The following is an 18,919-nucleotide window of genomic DNA, read 5'->3' on the forward strand; positions in this document are numbered from 1 at the left end:
TTATTGTATAGTGTGTTGAGTTAAAGTTAAAATTAAAATCAAATTCTTTGAAAACAAACACGGCTTTATATTCCTTTCCTTTTTCTATGTAGGATATAATGCAGTAGCACACAATCTTATTTGTCAATAAAAAAAGTGCAAGTTCAATATGCATAGTGCATCCCATTATTAGTTATTTTATTCTACGGGTGTCATGAACCTTTTTTGTAATAAAAAAAATTAACAACCTCTCTTAAAATTGAAAAAATAAAATCATTATCAAAATTTTCTTTTAACTATTAAAGATGCGGTCGAAATTGACAAGGAAGGGTGAGAGAGTTCAAAAACTGTATTTTTCATGGAAGACAATGAAATTAGTACTAGTTAATTTCACTTTTTCCTCGATTTCACTTTACATTTGATTCTACGACGTGTTTGAGTAGGGAAAACGGCTTGTCTTGCACGTAGTCAAACCGGACTTGAAATGATTGTATCGAAATTAAATCATTGTTTCCTACTAAAATGTGAATTTGTCAAGAAGAGCACAATCATCAAGAGCTCCATAAAGAAGTAAAAGGCCAATAATTGAACAACCTCGATGAACGAATAATTCCTTATTTAGTAAATATTTTAATCTGGATGAATGAATTATATCAAGAGACGGGAGAAAATGGTGGTGATCTGATGTATGTGGACGTGATGCTGTCCGCATTCGTCCAAGTCGAGCTTTTAACGGACGACGGGCGGCTTCGACTCGTCCACGCTGTCATTCGCTGTCACGTGCGTCTAGTCAATGCTAATGGAGCTATTGGTTAGGCCAAATTTGAAATTGGGTCCCTAAAGTTTTCATAGCGTCTCAAATTGCCCCTTATTGTTTTAATTATCTCAATATAATTTATATTTACGTTTGAGCCATGAATACGGTCAATCGCCATTACAACGATTGCAATCTTAGTAAGAATATAGGCTGTCCATTTGTCTTTTTCACTGAAAAGAATCTCGTAGCGTATCTGAAAAATACCTTGAGTTGGTTCGTTGCGATAATTATGCTGTCATTAGAAAAAAAATTCATGCCAGTGAGAATTGATTCTCATTGTCCAAGAGTTAAAAGAGAACCCTCAAATTAGGGAGAAAATGCCAATTTTGCTTTTCCTTTTATAAGAAAGCCACTACATGTGTATATTAATGTACAGTACAAAAGTGTGGCCCCGTGATTTCAATATGAAGTTGGAAGTGTCCCATCTGATCCTGTCCTAATGTTGAGAAGACTGATCCACTTGTTACGATGGGATGTTATTAATTTCGAAAATTTTACGATTTATGTAATTATTCATGAAGCTTTCATGACAATAGGATTGGTAATGGGTTCACTCCTAAATGATGATCCAACCGTCGTGAATACTTCATGAAATGTAGACGCAGGTGCAGATGCAATTTTTTTCTCATATATTATGATCACGTCTGACGTGGCTGAAAATTTATATCATATCTACTTCTCTTACTTGAGCACCGACCCCTTCTTATATTCAATTTCAGCACTCGCTTTTAACACTTTCTCATCACGAAGCCTTAATGCACGGATAGCTAAAGATGAAAAGACAATCCTTGTCTACATAAGTATAAAGGAATATTGCTCGATAGTCGGTGATCCGTCAATAAGAGGGGATGACGAGGATTCCTGGCTTAAGGATCCAGAAAAGGAGGGTTCCTGGAAACATCGGTAAAATATATACTCGAACAACTATTCGGATGGTCCAAGACCCCTGCCTCGGCATCTTGGCCACAAACCTCACGGAGTGATGCATTGATGCATTAAGACCAGACATCAAAAGATGAGGCTAACTGTTGTACCGAACTTTCACAATAAAAAACACCAGCGAATCCCGATTTCAACTGAGAATTGCCGAGGAAGTTGCTGTGGGGGACCAACTTAGGGGTTAATGGACAACATTAAATAATAAAAGAACACTATTGAATTTTTATTGAGTTTAAGCTCATTTTCACTGAAAAACTCAAGCTCATAAGTGATGATACCCAAATATCATATAAACCTATGGATATTCATTTATTTTTTTCATGTGACCAGTTTATATATGGCGAATCTCAGCTCCGAGTCATTATGCTGGCTTTGAATAAGGCAACAACTTCCCGAGCAATAAAACCGTAACTAGATCACGGAGCTAACCTATATCCAACCTCATCTAAATTACCACAGAGAACAAAGGACAGCATTCACATGCAAAGAACATCTCAAAAAATTATCTACAGAAAATGTAGGTGCTTTCTTTGATATATATTGAAGAGGTGAGACGTTTGCGTACATGACATATCATACTTCTAATGATATATTAGCAGTCCTCTTTTTTTTTTTCCCTAGTTTCCTGCCGGAGACTCAATCCATTCAGATCAAGCTAATCGATCAGGATCCAATAGGGTATCACCCCTTGCCTGTTTAAACTTGGTCAAAGGATGAAATAGCAAATTTGTCATAATAATGGTTAGTGGAATACCTAAGCGTGAGCATGAGCATGCTCGGGCTTGTGGGAGAACTCATAATCAAGGTGGACAAAAGCACGCTCGATCTCAGGCAGGAGCTCAAGTTTCTCCTGCAAGTGCTCTCCAATGTCATGGGCCTCCTGCAGGGGCATATCTGCTGGCAGGACGATGTCAACCTCGACAAAGTAGTGGGACCCAAAAGTGTATGCTCGGACAGTGTCAATGTGCCTTATGGCCTTGTGATGGTTCCAGCACAGGTAAGTGAGCTTCTGCAGGTACTCAGGAGCGGCCGATTTCCCCACCAAGGAATTCACATTCTCCAAGACAGTAAGGGACCAGGTCCGGATCGTGTATAGTGCGAGCTGCAATCAATACAACAGTTCTCATAAGTAGGAGAAACTTCCGTTTTTCTTGGTTGAAGACCCCCCCAAAAATCAGATTTAGAACTGAAACTGCATAGAGATAATAACACTCGAGAGTTGAGAAGATGTCTCTTCACCGAGTTATATTGTATAAATTAAATGCAGTTGTCCCGCTATGATTGGATTGTGTGACTCAACCAGAGTTGCAATTATGGGAAGACAGGCTAATTCAGCGTTCAAAGCATTAGCTTCAATTATAAATTCTCAACCTCGCCAGAATTTGGAATTTTAAACTAATGCTTTGCAATTGTTTCAAAGTTTTATGCCCATAAAGAGAACAAGTTTAAGGAGAATTCAACTGTCATTGTAAGTGTCTGATCCATATAACGTCCCAAAAATTCCACATCATGTAAATACGACCACACAAACTCATGAGCCTATTTGTCACCTCACATTACTCATGTACACACCATAACAACTCAATTAGATTGATAAGAATCTTTCATTCCACCGAAACACCTAACTATTTGGCACACAATCTGTATCACTATTGTGCAAGGCAAATGATGCAGATGCATGTCCTTCCATGTCGCACTATCTTCACTCTAAGAATGAACACATGTGAACATTTGTGGAAAGAGAGAGAGAGAGAGAGAGAGAGAGAGAGAGAGAGAGAGTTTTCACATACGATAATAGCTCCAACAGGATCCATCCAGTCATCAAAATAATTAGCCAGCAGAGCAGCAACGAGACCAATGATGTTGGTGACAACATCAAAGAAATGATCCTGAGCATAAGCCTTGACAATCTCATTCGCGAAGGACCGGCAGTAGAGAACCAGGAGAAATTTAACTAGAGTCACAGACAGCATGATGCCAACAAGCCATCGTTCTTGCTCTTTGTTCAGACTAAATTCAGCATCCTAAAGGACAAGAAAGAATCAAATAAGAAAGCTCAGGCATTGCCACGTTGGCAAATTCAGATAAGTGACACGAATTAAAAAGAAAAAATTAGAAAGAACAAAGTCAATTTCATCATAAAGGTAACTTCTACGTACATCAGATAATAGCTGGCGCATTGACTCCAAGATGATTTGCAGTCCCAAAGTTGCCATGACAGAGGCAAAAACAAGAATTCCCTGTGAAGCATTTTAAACTTCAATATCAGTATTACGAAACACTTTCTGATTAACACAAACAAAAGGGTCACAACTCTAGCCGTACTGCCTCTATGTTAACAACAATGACATCCTGAGGAAAGAACATTTTACCATGCGCTGTGAGTCTAACACTTCCTACAACATTTTGGTAAAATAGCAAAAAATTAAAATCGAACTAAGAAGTCATAAGGCGTGTGACTATGGAGCAGCACTAGAAAGGTTTGTTCTATTTTCCGAAGAATTATATGTTGAGTTGCATAAACAAACACAACACAATGCCGCTATTTTGGGTAAGACATACCAGTGGCTGCATACGTTTTTTTCCTATGGGATACTGATAGGGGTTTGGGGTCTGCATTGAGAATGCAGTAAACCACAGGATGAAGCCAGACAGAAGATCAAGAAGTGAGTCCAGTGTTGATGCAATGATGGCTAATGATCCACTCCTGATGGACGCATAAACTTTGGCAGCAAAAAGAACCATATTTGCAATATTTGATATCCTAATAGCAAAAGTTTCACTGTTTGCCAACTTCTCTCGTTCCTCCTGTAAAAAAAGAGAAATTCCCTTCAGTCCAGGACATGATAAGTCAGGCACTTCCACATCATCAAATGATGCCAGACTTAATTGGCAGAATGGAGCATCAATAGCACAACATCACCTTTGACATTCCAGGAATAAAACCACGCTCCGTCAAAGCGTCCATTTCATTAAAACCTTCAAGCATTTCTACCTGCTGTTGATAATACTCAGCCACTGTATCTTCAGGACCTATGAGACATCAAACATAACCAGATCAGCTTCTTGAAAATTATTTTCCTGTAACTCGTAGGTAAAATAATTGACAACAGCATAATCAACAAGGTTCTTCATCTCCTTTAACTCGTAACGTAAATGGTAAGGATGATCCATAGAATTAGATCAAGTTAGACAAGATGGGTCAATCATTGCACTCTAATATTTATCCTCCCATAATCCTTGATGTAAAATAAAATTGACAGCTACGATTGGCTAAAGATAGCAACCAGGTCAATTATTTGACTCTGATATTAACCCTCATGTACTCCTGGAGGGCTGAGAGACGACCTTTGTTAGAAAGGCAGATGGAAGCTCTGTTTATACATCAGAAACAAAGCATACACGAAGCAGAGGTACAAACAGGAAACTCATTAGCAATAACAGTGATTTAAGGAAAGCTGGAATACTTCTCCATATCTGTACTTTCCTTTTTGCAAGAATTTGGATACCTACCAAATACTACCTGTCTCACTTATAATTCATCGCCAGACTTACAATCCACCGCTAAGCGTATAAAACCATTCTCCAATATGATTACAAACTTACTACTGATATTTTGACGAAGGCAATGAAAAAGTGAAATCTCGAATTTGATGCCAACCCATGCTCAAATAGAAGAACAGCAACAAACAAGAATGATTGCAGAAAGCAACCAAGGCTACTTAACCTCGTACGACCTTTGAATAAACTTGATGTGTTCGAAATGAGAGAGGAAAAGTGCCAGTTCGAGGGAAAGCAAACTGAAGCCGAGAGAGTTATAAGGGAGCTTATAAACAAACATAGAAAGAATAACGATGAAAAACCAAAGGAACAAAAGAATGGCTCTCATTTAAAGCAAATCCAAAAACAGAATATTTCCGCTTAGGATAAAGCTAAAACAATTGCAGAAAAAAGCAAGCAAAACAGACCACTGCCGCAGCATCATTCAGTCCCTAAACGCTTCTGATACAGACTATGGAAAGGACTCTACCGGCCTATGTTCCAAAGGCGCAGCGTACATTAGGCAAAAAGGCCAATAACCAATGGAGCAGCATGAAGCGTACAATTAGATGCTCCTACGCTCGGACAACATCGCTCGACAAGTCAAATATAAGTATCGCAGCATCCAGAGCTTCAGTAACGATAGGTCGATCGGTCATCCAAGCGAACCGGATTCTCAGTAACTCCATGTATTAACAAGCACAAACGCACTGCCAAGAAATTATGCACAGAGAAAGCGAGAGCAAGAGCGAGAGACACAGAGAGAGATACCTAAAACGCCAAGGCAATAGTCGTGGAGTCCGCGGGGCTGCTTCATCTGCTGGTGCTCCGTCGACAAGTTGAAGCCGTCGAAGTTCAGCCGCCAGGAGTGCTCGGCACTGGCCGGCTGAGACAGCAGCTGCATCTCTTCGTCGCGGTTTCCGGCCACCGGCTCCACCATTTTCTCAGTCACTCCGCAGGGAAGGAGAAACAAACTGGGAAGAGAGAAGTGTATGGGGGAAAGTAAAGAGTTCGCTCAGAAGAAGGTTTTCACACGAGAGCGTCGGATGGGGTCACTAGCCGTAAATTTAGTAGGGAGAGAGAGGCATTTTGGGGAATCCGGAGTGCGGTCGGTATGGCCACTGTGACCTGATTCTCTCGAGCCCCCAAAAGGAAGGAAAGCGATTGGATCACTTGTATGAACCCGGTGCATGCACCTTTTTGTAATGAGCCCGCACAACTCTCCCGTGGGGGTACATGCGCCGGGTGTATAATGGTAATATCCTGTTGAAGTGTGAGAAGAGGTATCCCAAGGATCTCTATATACGCGCGTAGTGACACGCTCCATCTCATTGGGTGCTTAGATATCGTGGCAGGATTAACCAGAAAATTTTGTTGGATTTTCGTTTCTTTTTCTTTTTCAATGGAGAATATCCATATTCAAGTTCGTGATCGTGAACCGTCCGGAATTGCGGATCAGATTTTTCTTCCCTTTCCTCCAAAATACAGAAATGTTAATTTCACTTCCAGTGCCATACGAAAATGAAAGTACTAAGATGTATACGAATTGACGGTAATATCGTTTTACATTCATATTCATAAAGAATCTATATATAGTGACATTTTAATAAAAAGTGAAATTTCGAGGAAGTGGTGTCTACCTTATCGGATACACTTGGAAGATGACCGGTTGTATATCCAATTCCTGTAAAGTATCAAATAATTTTCGTAACAAATAATGGAAATTATTGCTAAATAAATAGATTTCTTTATTTATTGATAGAATTTAGGAGGAATAATATTATTACTATGGTTAGTTATAACTGAAAAAATACTCGTTCTATGTATAGAATAGTTACAACGTAGATTAAAGTGTGACATAATGTATATAAAGAAAAGGACGGTAAACATAGGTTTTGGCCTGAACTAGTTTTTACTAATGAAAATCAATTAGTTATATCGATTATAAAGTAAAAGAAAAGAAAATTTAAAAATGGATGGTCTGTCAAAAGGGGAGGAGCACAAAGAGAGAAGCGGGTGAAGTAAGTGATGGAGAGTAATAGAATTAAATTGGTAATTGGGCATATAATTATATGATGATAGTACTGATGGATAGAATTATTCTGGCGCTTAATCATGAATCCGTCTGTTGCAATTTAATTTCGTGCCGATAAACCTTTCTTCATCCTCTCCTAACTCTGTTGTGTGGCTGCTTCTCACAATCCCGAAGGCCGAATGGGACAACTCTCGATTCTCAAAGATCTTTTTCATTTCTCCACCCAATTTGTTTTTAATTTTATTCTTATGTTGTTTTTCCTGGGTAACCCAAGAATTGACTCGTGAAAACCAGTACTCGTAAGGGTCGGTCATTTTCTTAATTTTCAATTTCGGTTCTTGATTATGGGTTTTTAAATTTTTGAACTGTTCAAAGTGTTGTCTCAAAATTTTATCCGGAAACGGACCCAGCGATCACCCTCAGGCTTTGTTTGGATAGCATCTTATAAAAAGGTTATGGAGTGGTGGGCTGGGTTATGGACGAATGGGATTGAATGAGTTATAGAGGGGTTTTTTAATTCCCCATAATTTATGTTTGAATAAACTTTATTAAAGGGTGGGATGAGATAGTGTGAAAATTTTAAAAAGATCTTGACCATTGATTATTTATTATAATATTATTTTAATAGTTAATCTTTTTATCCCTCCTTCACCTTAAATTGATGTGAATAAAATATAAGGATTATAAACTATTATAATGGGTTTAATTATCCCTCCTTAACCATCCCCTTTTAAAAATTTTAAAAGCCAAATATGAATTATTACAACCCACCCCCTTTCATAGCCCTTCAATCCGGGCAAGTACTTACATCTTGTTTCGATAAAAGGTTACTGAGTTTTATGGAAGGATTAAAATAATTCATATTTGGCAATTAAAAGATAGAGAATTATGAAGAGTTATAGTGAGATTACTTAACTATCCATAATGCATCAAATTTATATTTTTATTCAATCAATTTGAAGTGATATGAATGGATATGTGGTCAAAAATCATTTTTAATCCTTATCTTTTCACAAAATTGTAATATTATCCTTTCTATCCATATTACATTCGCCACTCATATATATGCACCTAGATGTATGTATACATATATTAGATATTATAAATCCTTTTCTTTTGTCTATACACTCCTATATTACGTGTGTGTATATATATATAGTCTAAACTCTATGTCTACCTCTATTTACCTTGATTTTCACACACATATATACATATGATTATATATATATATTCATTACACATTTACACGACATATATTATATATACCTACATCTATATATTATAAATATTATAAAATTTATTATTTATCTTTATTTGAATATTATATTAAATAAATAATATATCTATATTATTTTATCCCATCCTTTCTTCATATTATTCAAATATGAATTAGGAAGGATTAAGAGAATCCTTTCGAAACCCACCACAGCTCATCCTTTTTTCGTAAACGATCCTATCCCGTTATCCAAACAAAATGATGGAGCTAACTCTGCTGGCACTTACGTGTGGACTTCAGACGACACGTGTACATTGACGATTACGCGACGCGACTGGTGGGGAGAGTGATTTGACGTGGATTTGTGCGGCGGTGTCCCGATCCTGTGGACCAGTTTAGGCCAAGTCCCAATCCTCCTGACGCAAGCTACTAAGGAGAATTATTATCCTATCCTCGATTGTACCGTAGAGAAGAACCTACGTGGTTCAACGCCGTTCGATGAGACATGGCACGTTCGCGGAGATAGTGAACTTGCCCGTATGGGATGAGGTCTCTCTCGCTGGATGAGTCAAGCTAAGGAAGGAGGGAAAGATATGCTGCGTGGGGCCCAGGGACGGGTGGACTGCTGTCTGCTCCAGTGGGCCTTGTGGGCCCGGTGGCTGCTGATACTTTTGCATTTCTTTTTTTTTCGATTACAAAAGAGATTATTGAATTTAGTACATTGAAATTAAAATTTTAAATATTTAATAAAAGAGCACGGATAGTTCCATTGGATATCAATTTTGAAACTTTTTGATCACCATGCGAGATGTGCACTACTGTACTATTCTCTTTTCGATGCATTTCCTTCCTTTTTTTTTTTATGCCAGCGACGGGATCCCCTCAGTCCCACGACATGACTCGGGCCCATCTTCTTCAATAAACGGGGAGTGGGGGTAGGTACTCGCGGACTAAGTTTGACGACAAATTCATGTTAGTCGTGCAACATAATTTTGAGATGTAGACACTACTAAGAAAATGAAGCTGCACTTTGCGCGGATTTGATTGGTTGTCTTAAATGCATGTATGGTCATGTTCTGGTTGATGACGACGGCAAGAAACAAGATCGTGCTGGAATAATAAATTTGGTCTTTGCAAGACGTGATGGTGGGCAGAGCACACAAAAGGGTAGGTTTGTAGTTGGCCAGCTGAAACCAAGAATTTATCTTTAGCCTTATTTTTGGATATAAGGGAATTGGACGAAAAGGGAAGGAGGGAAGCAAAGAGAGTGTATGGCATTTTACCAGAACGTTCACACGTGAAAATACTTTTTTTTTTTTTTATAACTTCTTCTATTTTTTTAATTAACTCGTGAATTTTCCTTTAAAATGTGAAACACAGAAATTATCAAAAGAGAAAAAGGAGTAAGGAATAGGTGGCTGTGCCGTGCCGACACCTTCTTTTAGAAGGGCTGGAAAGAGAAAGACACGTTTCTAATTCTATATAATAAGGGTCAAAAGGAAAAAGAGAGACAATTATATTTTGCAACTTCATCACGCGCGGTAAGAATCGAGCTCAAAACTGTTCTAATTCGGACAATAATTTTATAACGTTTAACTGCATTTTCTTTCTCTAGAGATGCTCTGTTCTTTTGCGAGGGAGTAAGAGGCTTATTACGTCTAAGAAATGCAAATAAAAATAAAAAAGGAAAGTGAGACAAAAAATAAAATTTTTTTTGGGTGATAAATAAAAGATTTGTCTTCTGACGTATGATAAAGTTATATATATATATATATATGATATCCATCAACAATTTGTATTGGCAAAATACTTCGCTAGATTCCCTTTGTTGGAATGTCATCCCCTCCATTCATTCGCGGGACCCATGCGAGGCCATGCGCGATGGACGATTATAATTCCTATATCATCTAATACTGGGGTCATGATAGACTTTCCGCAATTATTAAGGGTGGAATAATTCGAAACCGTTCAAAAATTGATTTGCAGATCTTAATGTCCAGAGGCAACTTCTGAAAGCAGCATTGAAAATGTCTGATGTGACCTTGTGGACTTGTTGATTCTGTGTGGGATTCAAAGGTGCATGTCGGGTTCTGTCTTTTCTTTTCAATGAAATATAGAAACGGAATGATTCTCAGCAAACATTAATTGAATTCCCGGGCCCAAATTCTCTTGCAGATTGAGGGAATTCAAGAAATCAAAACAGATTCCTGGCATCCCATTTCATCGGTGATGCATTGAGTCAATCGCTGGTTGACGGACCCATAAATTATATTTCGTTACTCTGAGCCATCTAGCCAGTTAAAAAAGGAGCATCCAGCAATTAACTTATTCAACTACTGACTTGATTCACCCAGCTCGTGTAAAATTGTGCAGAGACAAGAGAATTCATTTTAATGGGCTCGTGGGTCTCGTACTTTAAAGTTGACATATTCCACCGTCATTTTGTTATGACCTACCATAATATTTTAAAATTTAATGAGTCTTAACTAATTCAATTTGAGCCGGATCAATTCACTAAAAGATAAGCTGTCCTAATCAAGAATTTTTACTATTAATAAGACTCGAATTTAAGATTTTTCTTAAAGGAAAATACGTGCTGAACGGCTTGATCAACTGTTGGTTGGTTCATATTCAGCCGTCTTTGAGAAGCATAGTTTTTACCAAAAGCAAAAGGGCCATTGCATCACTTCTGCTGCATAAACTTACATACACTACTTTGTACATGTTTTGCAGGCCAAGCCTTAGACCGAGTCCGAGAGAAATCATGGGCCACAGCAAGAGCAACGACAGATACAACAGTGACTAGCTAGGGTGGTCGTGACCATGATCGAGTCTCATGCAGAGTCAGATCGGATGCATAGCACACTTATTTTATTTTTATGTTTTTTCAGAAATTCAGTTTTCTATTCTCGGGTATGCGGCAACACGATGTCCTCGCCGTTCTTGGACCCGCACATGATCAGCTGCATCAGAACGGCGGAAGCCCTAATCCTCCCACTGGGCCTCTCACCCTCCATAATCTGATTCCTTATGTCAGCCGGCCCACTCAAAGCCTGCTGACGATCTCTGGAATGTCCAATTTCCATACCCTCCCTCCCCAGCTCTCTGCTTGAATTATTTGAACATGGTGGAGGTGAAATCTCCTCCTTACTAAGCTCCTCGACCTCCTCCTCGTCTTCCAAAGAATGTACCGGACTAACCTTCCGGCCCTTCTCCTCAGTCTGAGTGGATGCGTTGTTGCTGCCAGTTCTCGCCCCGAGATGTCCCATTGTTTTCGCCATGTAGGTCTTGTTGATGTTGAGGTCGTCCAGGGACGTGAAGGACCGGTTCTTGGACCGCCTGAGGACGTCGGAGAACCGGAGGTGTTCGAGGTCGCCGGAGCTGTTAGTCTCCGAGGAGACAGTGTCAACAGACCGAAAGCTTAGGGACGATTCGAGGAGCCTCGACCCTTTGAGGATGTACTCCTGCCCGTGGCATGGGTATATGAAGTCGTTCTCGGACAGGTCTTGCCACACGTATCCACTCTTGTATGCCCTAAGGCAAGGCAAGAAACATGCGATCCGATAAACTCTCAAAGTTCCTTAACATGCTATGAAATCTCCAGTGTGGTAAATCTGGCATGACATACCTTTTCGAAGACCAAGCATACATATTGGCCATGCCGGCACCACGAAGATGATTCAACCGGTTCATCATATCTGAGGCACAGAGACACATATATCAATAAAACCAAAGCTCGAAAGGAAATGCCGGTGTAACTTAATTTTACCTCTGAGGTAGAGTCCTTCGGGCGACGAGAGCGGGACTTCGATGAAATGCGGGTGTTCGAGGAGGCCGTTTTGGGAGAGGTAGTAAACAACAGCAACTTTCCTCTCCGTCTTGTGCTTATGATTCGACTTAGGCTCAACCCATACCTTAGTCCTCTCAGGACTTGAGTCTTGGTACTTCTTAGGAACCCAGACCTCTGCCTTGTGCCTCGAGTTGATGGACATTATATCGACAAAGGAGTGATCGATTGAATGCGATCAGAGCAGCTTCATCGAAGACGATTCTTGATTAAGATTGTTGGGCCACGAAGAACAGGGTATTATGGAGATAAAATTATGGTGGAAGAGGATAATGCAGAGGAGGGAAGAGAAGAAGTCTGCATATTTATATAGGTAAGCTCATGATCAGGGTAGGTAAATTAGTCCATCACAGACAGGGTGAGGGTGACATTAATTAAAAAATACTGATTAGAGTAATTAGGCTCTTAGATCGTCTTTGACAGTGAAACGTACATCATATTTAATATCGATTACCAAGTGTGGGACGAAAGAAGGCTTTTTGGTTTCGGAAAGAAATTATATAGCACGTACCATATATAACAGTCAATCTAAGAAGTTGGTATGCTGTTAAGAGAAGCTTGGAACTCTACCGAAAAAAAGAGAAGCTTGGAAGACAAATCTAGGTGAAGAAAATAACTTTTATCTACGCTACAACTCTTATTTGTTTTGGTTATAAGAGACCATGCTCTATTATAAAAAAAATAAAAAAATCCAATGTGGCTTGGTTCAAAAGGTTCGGCGTTTGTTCTTATTAAAAAAGATCTTGAATTCGAGTATTGTGAATTGAGAAAATCCATACTTGAGAGTTTTACCCCTTAATGAGCCGACCCAGCTCGACTAGATTAATTGGTGTCTAATTTGATTTTCGGATACTAAGGTGCACACCGAAAAGTTCCTAATGAAAGAATATAGGCAGTTAGACAACGAGATTCAAACCTCAAACATCAAAGTTACCAAACGAAAATGCATACGACTATACTATATTTTTTTTCCTCATAGTTACATGTATATTTTTTTTGGTTATAATGGAGACTTATGACTTAGTACAATAATATAAATAGTAAAACTAAATAGAGGTGCATAAGTTCCATTAACAAGAATCGAACTCGAGATCTCATGATTCCGAGAGGCAGCTTCTATCACTGCGCCAAATACCTGCACTTTACCATATGGGTTGTTAGATCTTGCTGATCTTTCTATGGTTTCCATTCGGCAAAGAAACTGCTCATTCTAATATTTTGGTTACAACAAAAGCTCTTCAACAAACGGACACGAGAATCTCATTAATGAGAACTGAATTCGAAATCTGTTGACAATAGCTCGAAGGAGCTCGGGATTTGTGTGGCATCAAAAGTCTGTGGCACGGCGCCTTATATCACACACGTGTGCATGCATGTCCAGAAGTGCATTAATGATTTGTGATTATAACTAGGTAGGCTCAACAGTTTCTTCCATCACATGAAGAAAATCTTCCTTTGTAATTTTCAACAAGTGTTTCTTGGATTCCACGAAGGGTAATTTGATGATATTTTATCGATTGATCCGTTACTTGATTTTCGGCCTGACAACTTGCCCTAACAACTACCGCGTAATGCATGAATATTTTTATGGCAACTTGCACCGTTCATCACTTCATCAGCAATCATAGTATTTTTCAGAAGATCAAAACGAGGTCCACATGAATGTTCTAGTCCCTCGTTCCCTCGATATATTAGTCTCAGTCAACAACAATTTGCAACATTAAATATTTTCATATTTCGCATTCAGACAGCCATCAGTGCGTGAAGTTAGCGCGCGGGTATGCATCATTACCCGTCTTCCTCTGAATTGCCTAACTAATTATGGTATGAGCGGGTTGAGGTCCTATCCAGAGCAAACAAACATCTAACTCATGAAACATCCGTTTGTGGTCGGTGAATTGTGGAGTTCGGGGAGCACGTGAAAGTATACCCATCCATGGGAGGTATCGATGGATACAGGGCCAATCTGCGTATATGTGGGGCTCACAGGGTATAAAATCCGTATCGATCGATACACGGGAATTCCGGTAACACTTGTTAGGAAGAATTTGGATTGCAGTGGTGATGTAGGGACCAAATGGTCGGGGAAAATAATTTAACTCAAAGAAATACATTAGTATTTGTGATCACTGTGGGTTCACGTGGGGGAGCTCTTGGACAACATTTCCATTTTCAATAAGCAAAGTCCCGTGAAAAGGAATTCAGGATGTATGATCTTCCAACAGGAAAGCCCCTTTTGATGGTTTCCCTAACTTCCAAGGCTACAAAATGGCGAGATATGATATAATTGGCAAAACTGTTCTTCATATGAACCGGTTTTCTCCGTCATATGAAGTTTGGGCTATTAGAAGCATTTCATGGTCAGGTCTGAGCAAATACTCATTCGTAATTTTAGTCAATAAGTTAAGAATATCTTGTGATTTCACCCAGAAAGAACTTTATTCCAGAGACAGGACAAGAACAGAAACCATGTGAAAGGTAAACTAATCAAATTAAGTAAATTGATGGAATAGTTAATTAGAGAACTCGACTTCCAAAGAACTCCCATTCCACTTATATTAAGCAAAATTAGTCTACATCTTGGGACCATTTCAATGAGGGTTTGTGGGTGCCGATGTTGCTGAGTGATGTACCGACAATTTGGAAAGTGATGGCCATTAATTCTTCGGAAGAAACTCAAGCATCTAGAAGCTTAAGAAAAAGTGTCAAAGCACATAAGAAAGTCGATATCGATGCTTCCCAGAAACAAGACGGGTCAAGGAGGATGAAAAGAAACAACGAGAAATCTGTCATTGAGCGAGATGTCGCGGAATAAGCGTTATGGTATACTAGACGGTGAGTCGTGCTTGCCCATGTAATGACGACAGGAACGGTTTCAACCACCTAAGACCTCGTTCAATGATAAGCTAGTTAGGATCCTTCATTAATACCAAATCCTCTTCTTTTTTTACCCTACCAGTCATTCTCGGGTAATCGTACTATACATGCTCACTTTCGAGTTTTACACAACTGCCATATTCCACGAATTACTCCGTTATCTCGAGATATATAGCATGACTTGGACTACTACATACCCGAACTATCTTGGAAGGAGTATTCTACAAGATACCTGACAGTTAAAGATTTTCCAGGACTAGAGTGTGCCAAGAAATGCTTGGCTTACAGGCAATTTACTAGTTGGAGCATCATTGTAGGACATCCTTAACTCTAACTCCATCAAAGTTTTAGTACAAAACCAGCTTAACTACGTTTCTCATCTGTCAAACTCGACGCGTAATCTACCGCCAACGAACCAATTATAATCCGGGTTGTTGTACCAATACAACGAACAGGAAGAAACGTTTCGTGATTCAATCTTGCTTCATTTTGGTTTCGGCGAAATGCGAGATGTCCCTAATGCTTCATCCTTGGGTATAAACAAATCCTAGGAACTACGACAGGTCAACCCAGGAACGAGGTTTCCCTTACCAAGGTAAAAAAGGTTGAAAAAGTCAAAGTCAAAGCGCTACATTTGTATCTGTACCGGAACATGAAAGCAATGATCCAGCGACCAGCATCAGTTTTTGATGTGAACACTGAACATCAAGGGTGAATAAAGAATTAACCTGAATGAACATGAATGAACCACGTTTCGATTCATGGGGTATCAGAATGGATCTCAAAGCAAAGACCATCGGTTTTCATTGAATTAATCTCGGCCGTTTGAATATCTATGTGAAAGGACACTATGGCGATGCACATACCTCACATAATGTTACAAAAAATCATTCAAAAAAATGGAAGAGAGACCTCATATGTGGCTTTGAGTCAGGTTCGGATTCGCAGAACCATCGCCAGGGTTCTTTGGACAGGCTGAGGAAATGTGGCCCTTCTCGCCACACAGATAGCAAGTTCTCCTCCTCATCTTCCCGCTTCCAACAACAGTCGATGCACTACTGTTATTGGCTCCAACATTGTCGTCTGGGTTCTTTGCACTACTATCAACTTTAGCATTGTCGGTAATTGCATCAACTGCCTTGGGTTGCTCTTTCACGTTCTTCTTCGAGATTGCACTTGTCACCTTAACGGACCTCCCACAGAGAACCTTCTGGTCCAACTTTATTGCCATGTTCGTCGAGGCATTATCAGAGAAACCCACGTGAGCGTAACCTCGGAACTCTCCTGTTTCTTTGTCCATGCCGAAGCGAATCGAGGATATGTTGCAGCCTGACAAGAACTTTTTCAGGTCCTCCTCTGTTATGTCCCATGATAAATTCCCGACATAGACCCTGTTGTAGCCTTCCACGACTGGCGGTGCAAAATTGGATGTTTTAGCAGTCGAAGTTTTGTTGGGTCGAGTCGCCTTGTAGGGCTGGATCTTCAGAAAGAGCCCACCCCTGACAAAATTAAAGGTTCTATGAGCATGATGGAAGCACTCTCAATATTAATAATAATTGATCTCGAGCGACTGAAGAGAATACTTCAATTATACTCACATATCTGATCCATCAAGAGCCAAGGCTCGTTTTGCAGCTGCATCAGTCTGCAATAAAGGTTATTACAGGTCACTCAAAGTGCTAATAAAATTTCTAGAAAATCTATCATCAATCTGAAATCCTAGCACTGGATGCCAGGAAAAGTCAGTAACATTACGATTAACCTTGAAACTTATGATGGCTATTCCTCTGAACTTCCCGCTCTCAGGAAAGGTCATGCAGTCTACTTCAGTAATGGTGCCGCAGCTCTCGAAGTAGCTCCGTATATCATCCTCAGTTGAGTAATATGGTATACCCCCAGCATAAACTTTTCGAGCATCGTCTGCACTCGTTTGACTGCAAGGACATTAATGGAAACAAGAACTCAGGAAAAGATTTGGCACCCAGAGCATCCTAATTTAGCACGATTTACAAGTACAGCAGATGCACATCGGTGTCCCAACTCATGAATGCATAACCTTACTGAACTTTCACTAGATACATGTTGCGGCTTTTGGCTTCACCAGAAGGGAGGAAAAAGTTAATAGAGCATTTCTTTGAAATTTTATGTGCTGAAACTGTTATAACGGCATTCCCAAAACGCTTCCATCTTGTTGTTTCTTGATTTAATGTAGTGCATTTCACTTGTATGACATACGAAGAAGATCAGACAACATGCACCGGCATAACATCAAGTCTATATTTTTTTGCATTACAGTCACAAATTGAACTAGCTCCTGACTCAAAAACAACTTGAAAAACTCAACACACTAAAATGCTGCCAAAAAATGAATATGACGAGAAAAAAACCGCCAGACACAGCTTTCACAACAGGCTCAAGAAGTTTGTATATATAAGAGCTTCATCAGCATCGGATTCTATAAATAAACAAGAGTGAAGAAACAACACTTGACAATGCCCAGCACACAACAAAACAAGTATCTCAGCCTTTCTTTCCAAATTTTTTTTCGTGTGCCAGTCCTCCAAGTATAAGGCTTCGAAGATGCAGACTAAAGTCTCAACTGAAAACATACATGATAGGAACACGAAAGGACATAGTGAAGCGAAAATGAGCATATTAAATAACAAGAAAGCAATAAAACCAGAATAACTGATGGAGAAACAACAGCACAAGTGTCATCAGATAACAACAACAACATTCAATTGATTCTTGTTGTGGGAATTCTCAGAAATTGCAGATTTTCACCTGTCATCCTCTCCTCTCGCATTTTGAGCTGAAGCATTGCCCTCATCCTCGTTCTTGGCCTCACTCTTCTCCTTCTCCTTAACCTCCTCACCATTTTTCTTCTTATTCTTCTTCTTCGTCTTCTTACTCTGTTTCTTTTTCTTCTTCTTCGCCTCCTTCACGTGACCATCACTTCCCTCAACCTCCCCGTCTCTCTTCCTCTTCTTATCCTTCTTCTTCTTCTTCCCCTGCTCCTCCTCCTCCTTCATCCCATAACCGCCCGCCTGCTCAAGTTCCGTCCTTTCCCCGCTCCCTTCAATACCCCCATTTCCTCTCTCAGTATCCTCCCCGGCGCTCTTCAGAGACTGGGCTATCCGCCGCTTCTCTCGCTTTGACAACCGAGGTTTCTGGGTCGACGAGTCGAGGAGCTGCTTCAGGGACTGCGGCTGCGGATTAGGGCTCCCGGCTTCGAGGGCTTGGTCGTTATTGGGGTCGGTGGCAGATTCCGACTTCACGATTGATTCGGCAAGAGCTGCTCGGAGCTTCTGCTTCAGCTTCTTGTTCGACAAGACCATCGTGTCCGATTGATTCGACCGAGGAACAGAGTCCACCGGACGGCGGGAGCAGAGTGAAAAGGTTCGGTTCAGAGGGTTTTCCGAGAGGGGTTTAGTAGCAAAAACGACTTGTCGTTTCCCATGAATAATATCTTTTACCCTCTTTTTTTTTGCTTCTCTCTCTTGAAAAATTAATTAATGTACTTATTTTTGACAAAATTCTTTGTTTATTATCTTCCTTTTCTTCATGAATTATTTTTTTTCCAGTTAAATGAGATCAATTACGATAAACACGAAAATTATTGTGCAGACTAGCTTTTTGTGAAGCAAGTAAACCTTAGTAACTTGCGGC

General features: G+C 39.8%; 3 protein-coding genes across 3 annotated transcripts; all 3 read right to left on the reverse strand.

The window, feature by feature from the left end:
- Positions 1-2,227: 2,227 nt before the first annotated feature.
- LOC116196308 (metal tolerance protein 11) lies at positions 2,228-6,343 on the reverse strand. The gene is made up of 6 exons (XM_031525966.1): positions 6,047-6,343; positions 4,659-4,768; positions 4,298-4,543; positions 3,895-3,975; positions 3,526-3,759; positions 2,228-2,837 (listed from the first exon to the last, which is right to left on the reverse strand). Exons 1-6 carry the CDS (start codon positions 6,213-6,215, stop codon positions 2,490-2,492), a joined length of 1,188 nt encoding a protein of 395 aa, XP_031381826.1. The 5' UTR covers positions 6,216-6,343; the 3' UTR covers positions 2,228-2,489.
- Positions 6,344-11,087: 4,744 nt separating this feature from the next.
- On the reverse strand, positions 11,088-12,803 carry LOC116196310 (protein UPSTREAM OF FLC-like). Its single transcript, XM_031525967.1, has 3 exons — positions 12,296-12,803; positions 12,155-12,224; positions 11,088-12,060 (listed from the first exon to the last, which is right to left on the reverse strand). The coding sequence occupies exons 1-3, from the start codon at positions 12,516-12,518 to the stop codon at positions 11,430-11,432; spliced, it is 924 nt and encodes a 307-aa protein (XP_031381827.1). The 5' UTR covers positions 12,519-12,803; the 3' UTR covers positions 11,088-11,429.
- Positions 12,804-16,017: 3,214 nt separating this feature from the next.
- Positions 16,018-18,695, reverse strand: LOC116197475 (33 kDa ribonucleoprotein, chloroplastic). The gene is made up of 4 exons (XM_031527633.1): positions 18,035-18,695; positions 17,013-17,184; positions 16,849-16,895; positions 16,018-16,749 (listed from the first exon to the last, which is right to left on the reverse strand). The coding sequence occupies exons 1-4, from the start codon at positions 18,586-18,588 to the stop codon at positions 16,164-16,166; spliced, it is 1,359 nt and encodes a 452-aa protein (XP_031383493.1). The 5' UTR covers positions 18,589-18,695; the 3' UTR covers positions 16,018-16,163.
- Positions 18,696-18,919: the final 224 nt, after the last annotated feature.

This window comes from Punica granatum, chromosome 2, assembly GCF_007655135.1.
Source record: "Punica granatum isolate Tunisia-2019 chromosome 2, ASM765513v2, whole genome shotgun sequence".
In the NCBI taxonomy this organism is placed as follows: domain Eukaryota; kingdom Viridiplantae; phylum Streptophyta; class Magnoliopsida; order Myrtales; family Lythraceae; genus Punica; species Punica granatum.

What these genes read in the sequence shown, in the direction of transcription:
- LOC116197475 (XM_031527633.1), bottom strand. Translation starts at nt 18,588, where the DNA reads ATGGTCTTGTCGAACAAGAAGCTGAAGCAGAAGCTCCGAGCAGCTCTT. An exon ending in GCGAGAGGAGAGGATGACAG is followed by an intron (nt 17,185 to 18,034) that starts GTGAAAATCTGC and finishes ATGTCCTTGCAG; the next exon opens with TCAAACGAGTGCAGACGATG. An exon ending in GCTCTTGATGGATCAGATAT is followed by an intron (nt 16,750 to 16,848) that starts GTGAGTATAATT and finishes TAATTTTGTCAG; the next exon opens with GGGTGGGCTCTTTCTGAAGA.
- LOC116196310 (XM_031525967.1), bottom strand. Translation starts at nt 12,518, where the DNA reads ATGTCCATCAACTCGAGGCACAAGGCAGAGGTCTGGGTTCCTAAGAAG. An exon ending in CGAAGGACTCTACCTCAGAG is followed by an intron (nt 12,225 to 12,295) that starts GTAAAATTAAGT and finishes TCTGTGCCTCAG; the next exon opens with ATATGATGAACCGGTTGAAT. An exon ending in TATGCTTGGTCTTCGAAAAG is followed by an intron (nt 12,061 to 12,154) that starts GTATGTCATGCC and finishes GCCTTGCCTTAG; the next exon opens with GGCATACAAGAGTGGATACG.
- LOC116196308 (XM_031525966.1), bottom strand. Translation starts at nt 6,215, where the DNA reads ATGGTGGAGCCGGTGGCCGGAAACCGCGACGAAGAGATGCAGCTGCTG. An exon ending in CTATTGCCTTGGCGTTTTAG is followed by an intron (nt 4,769 to 6,046) that starts GTATCTCTCTCT and finishes GATGTCTCATAG; the next exon opens with GTCCTGAAGATACAGTGGCT. An exon ending in TGCGCCAGCTATTATCTGAT is followed by an intron (nt 3,760 to 3,894) that starts GTACGTAGAAGT and finishes CTTGTCCTTTAG; the next exon opens with GATGCTGAATTTAGTCTGAA.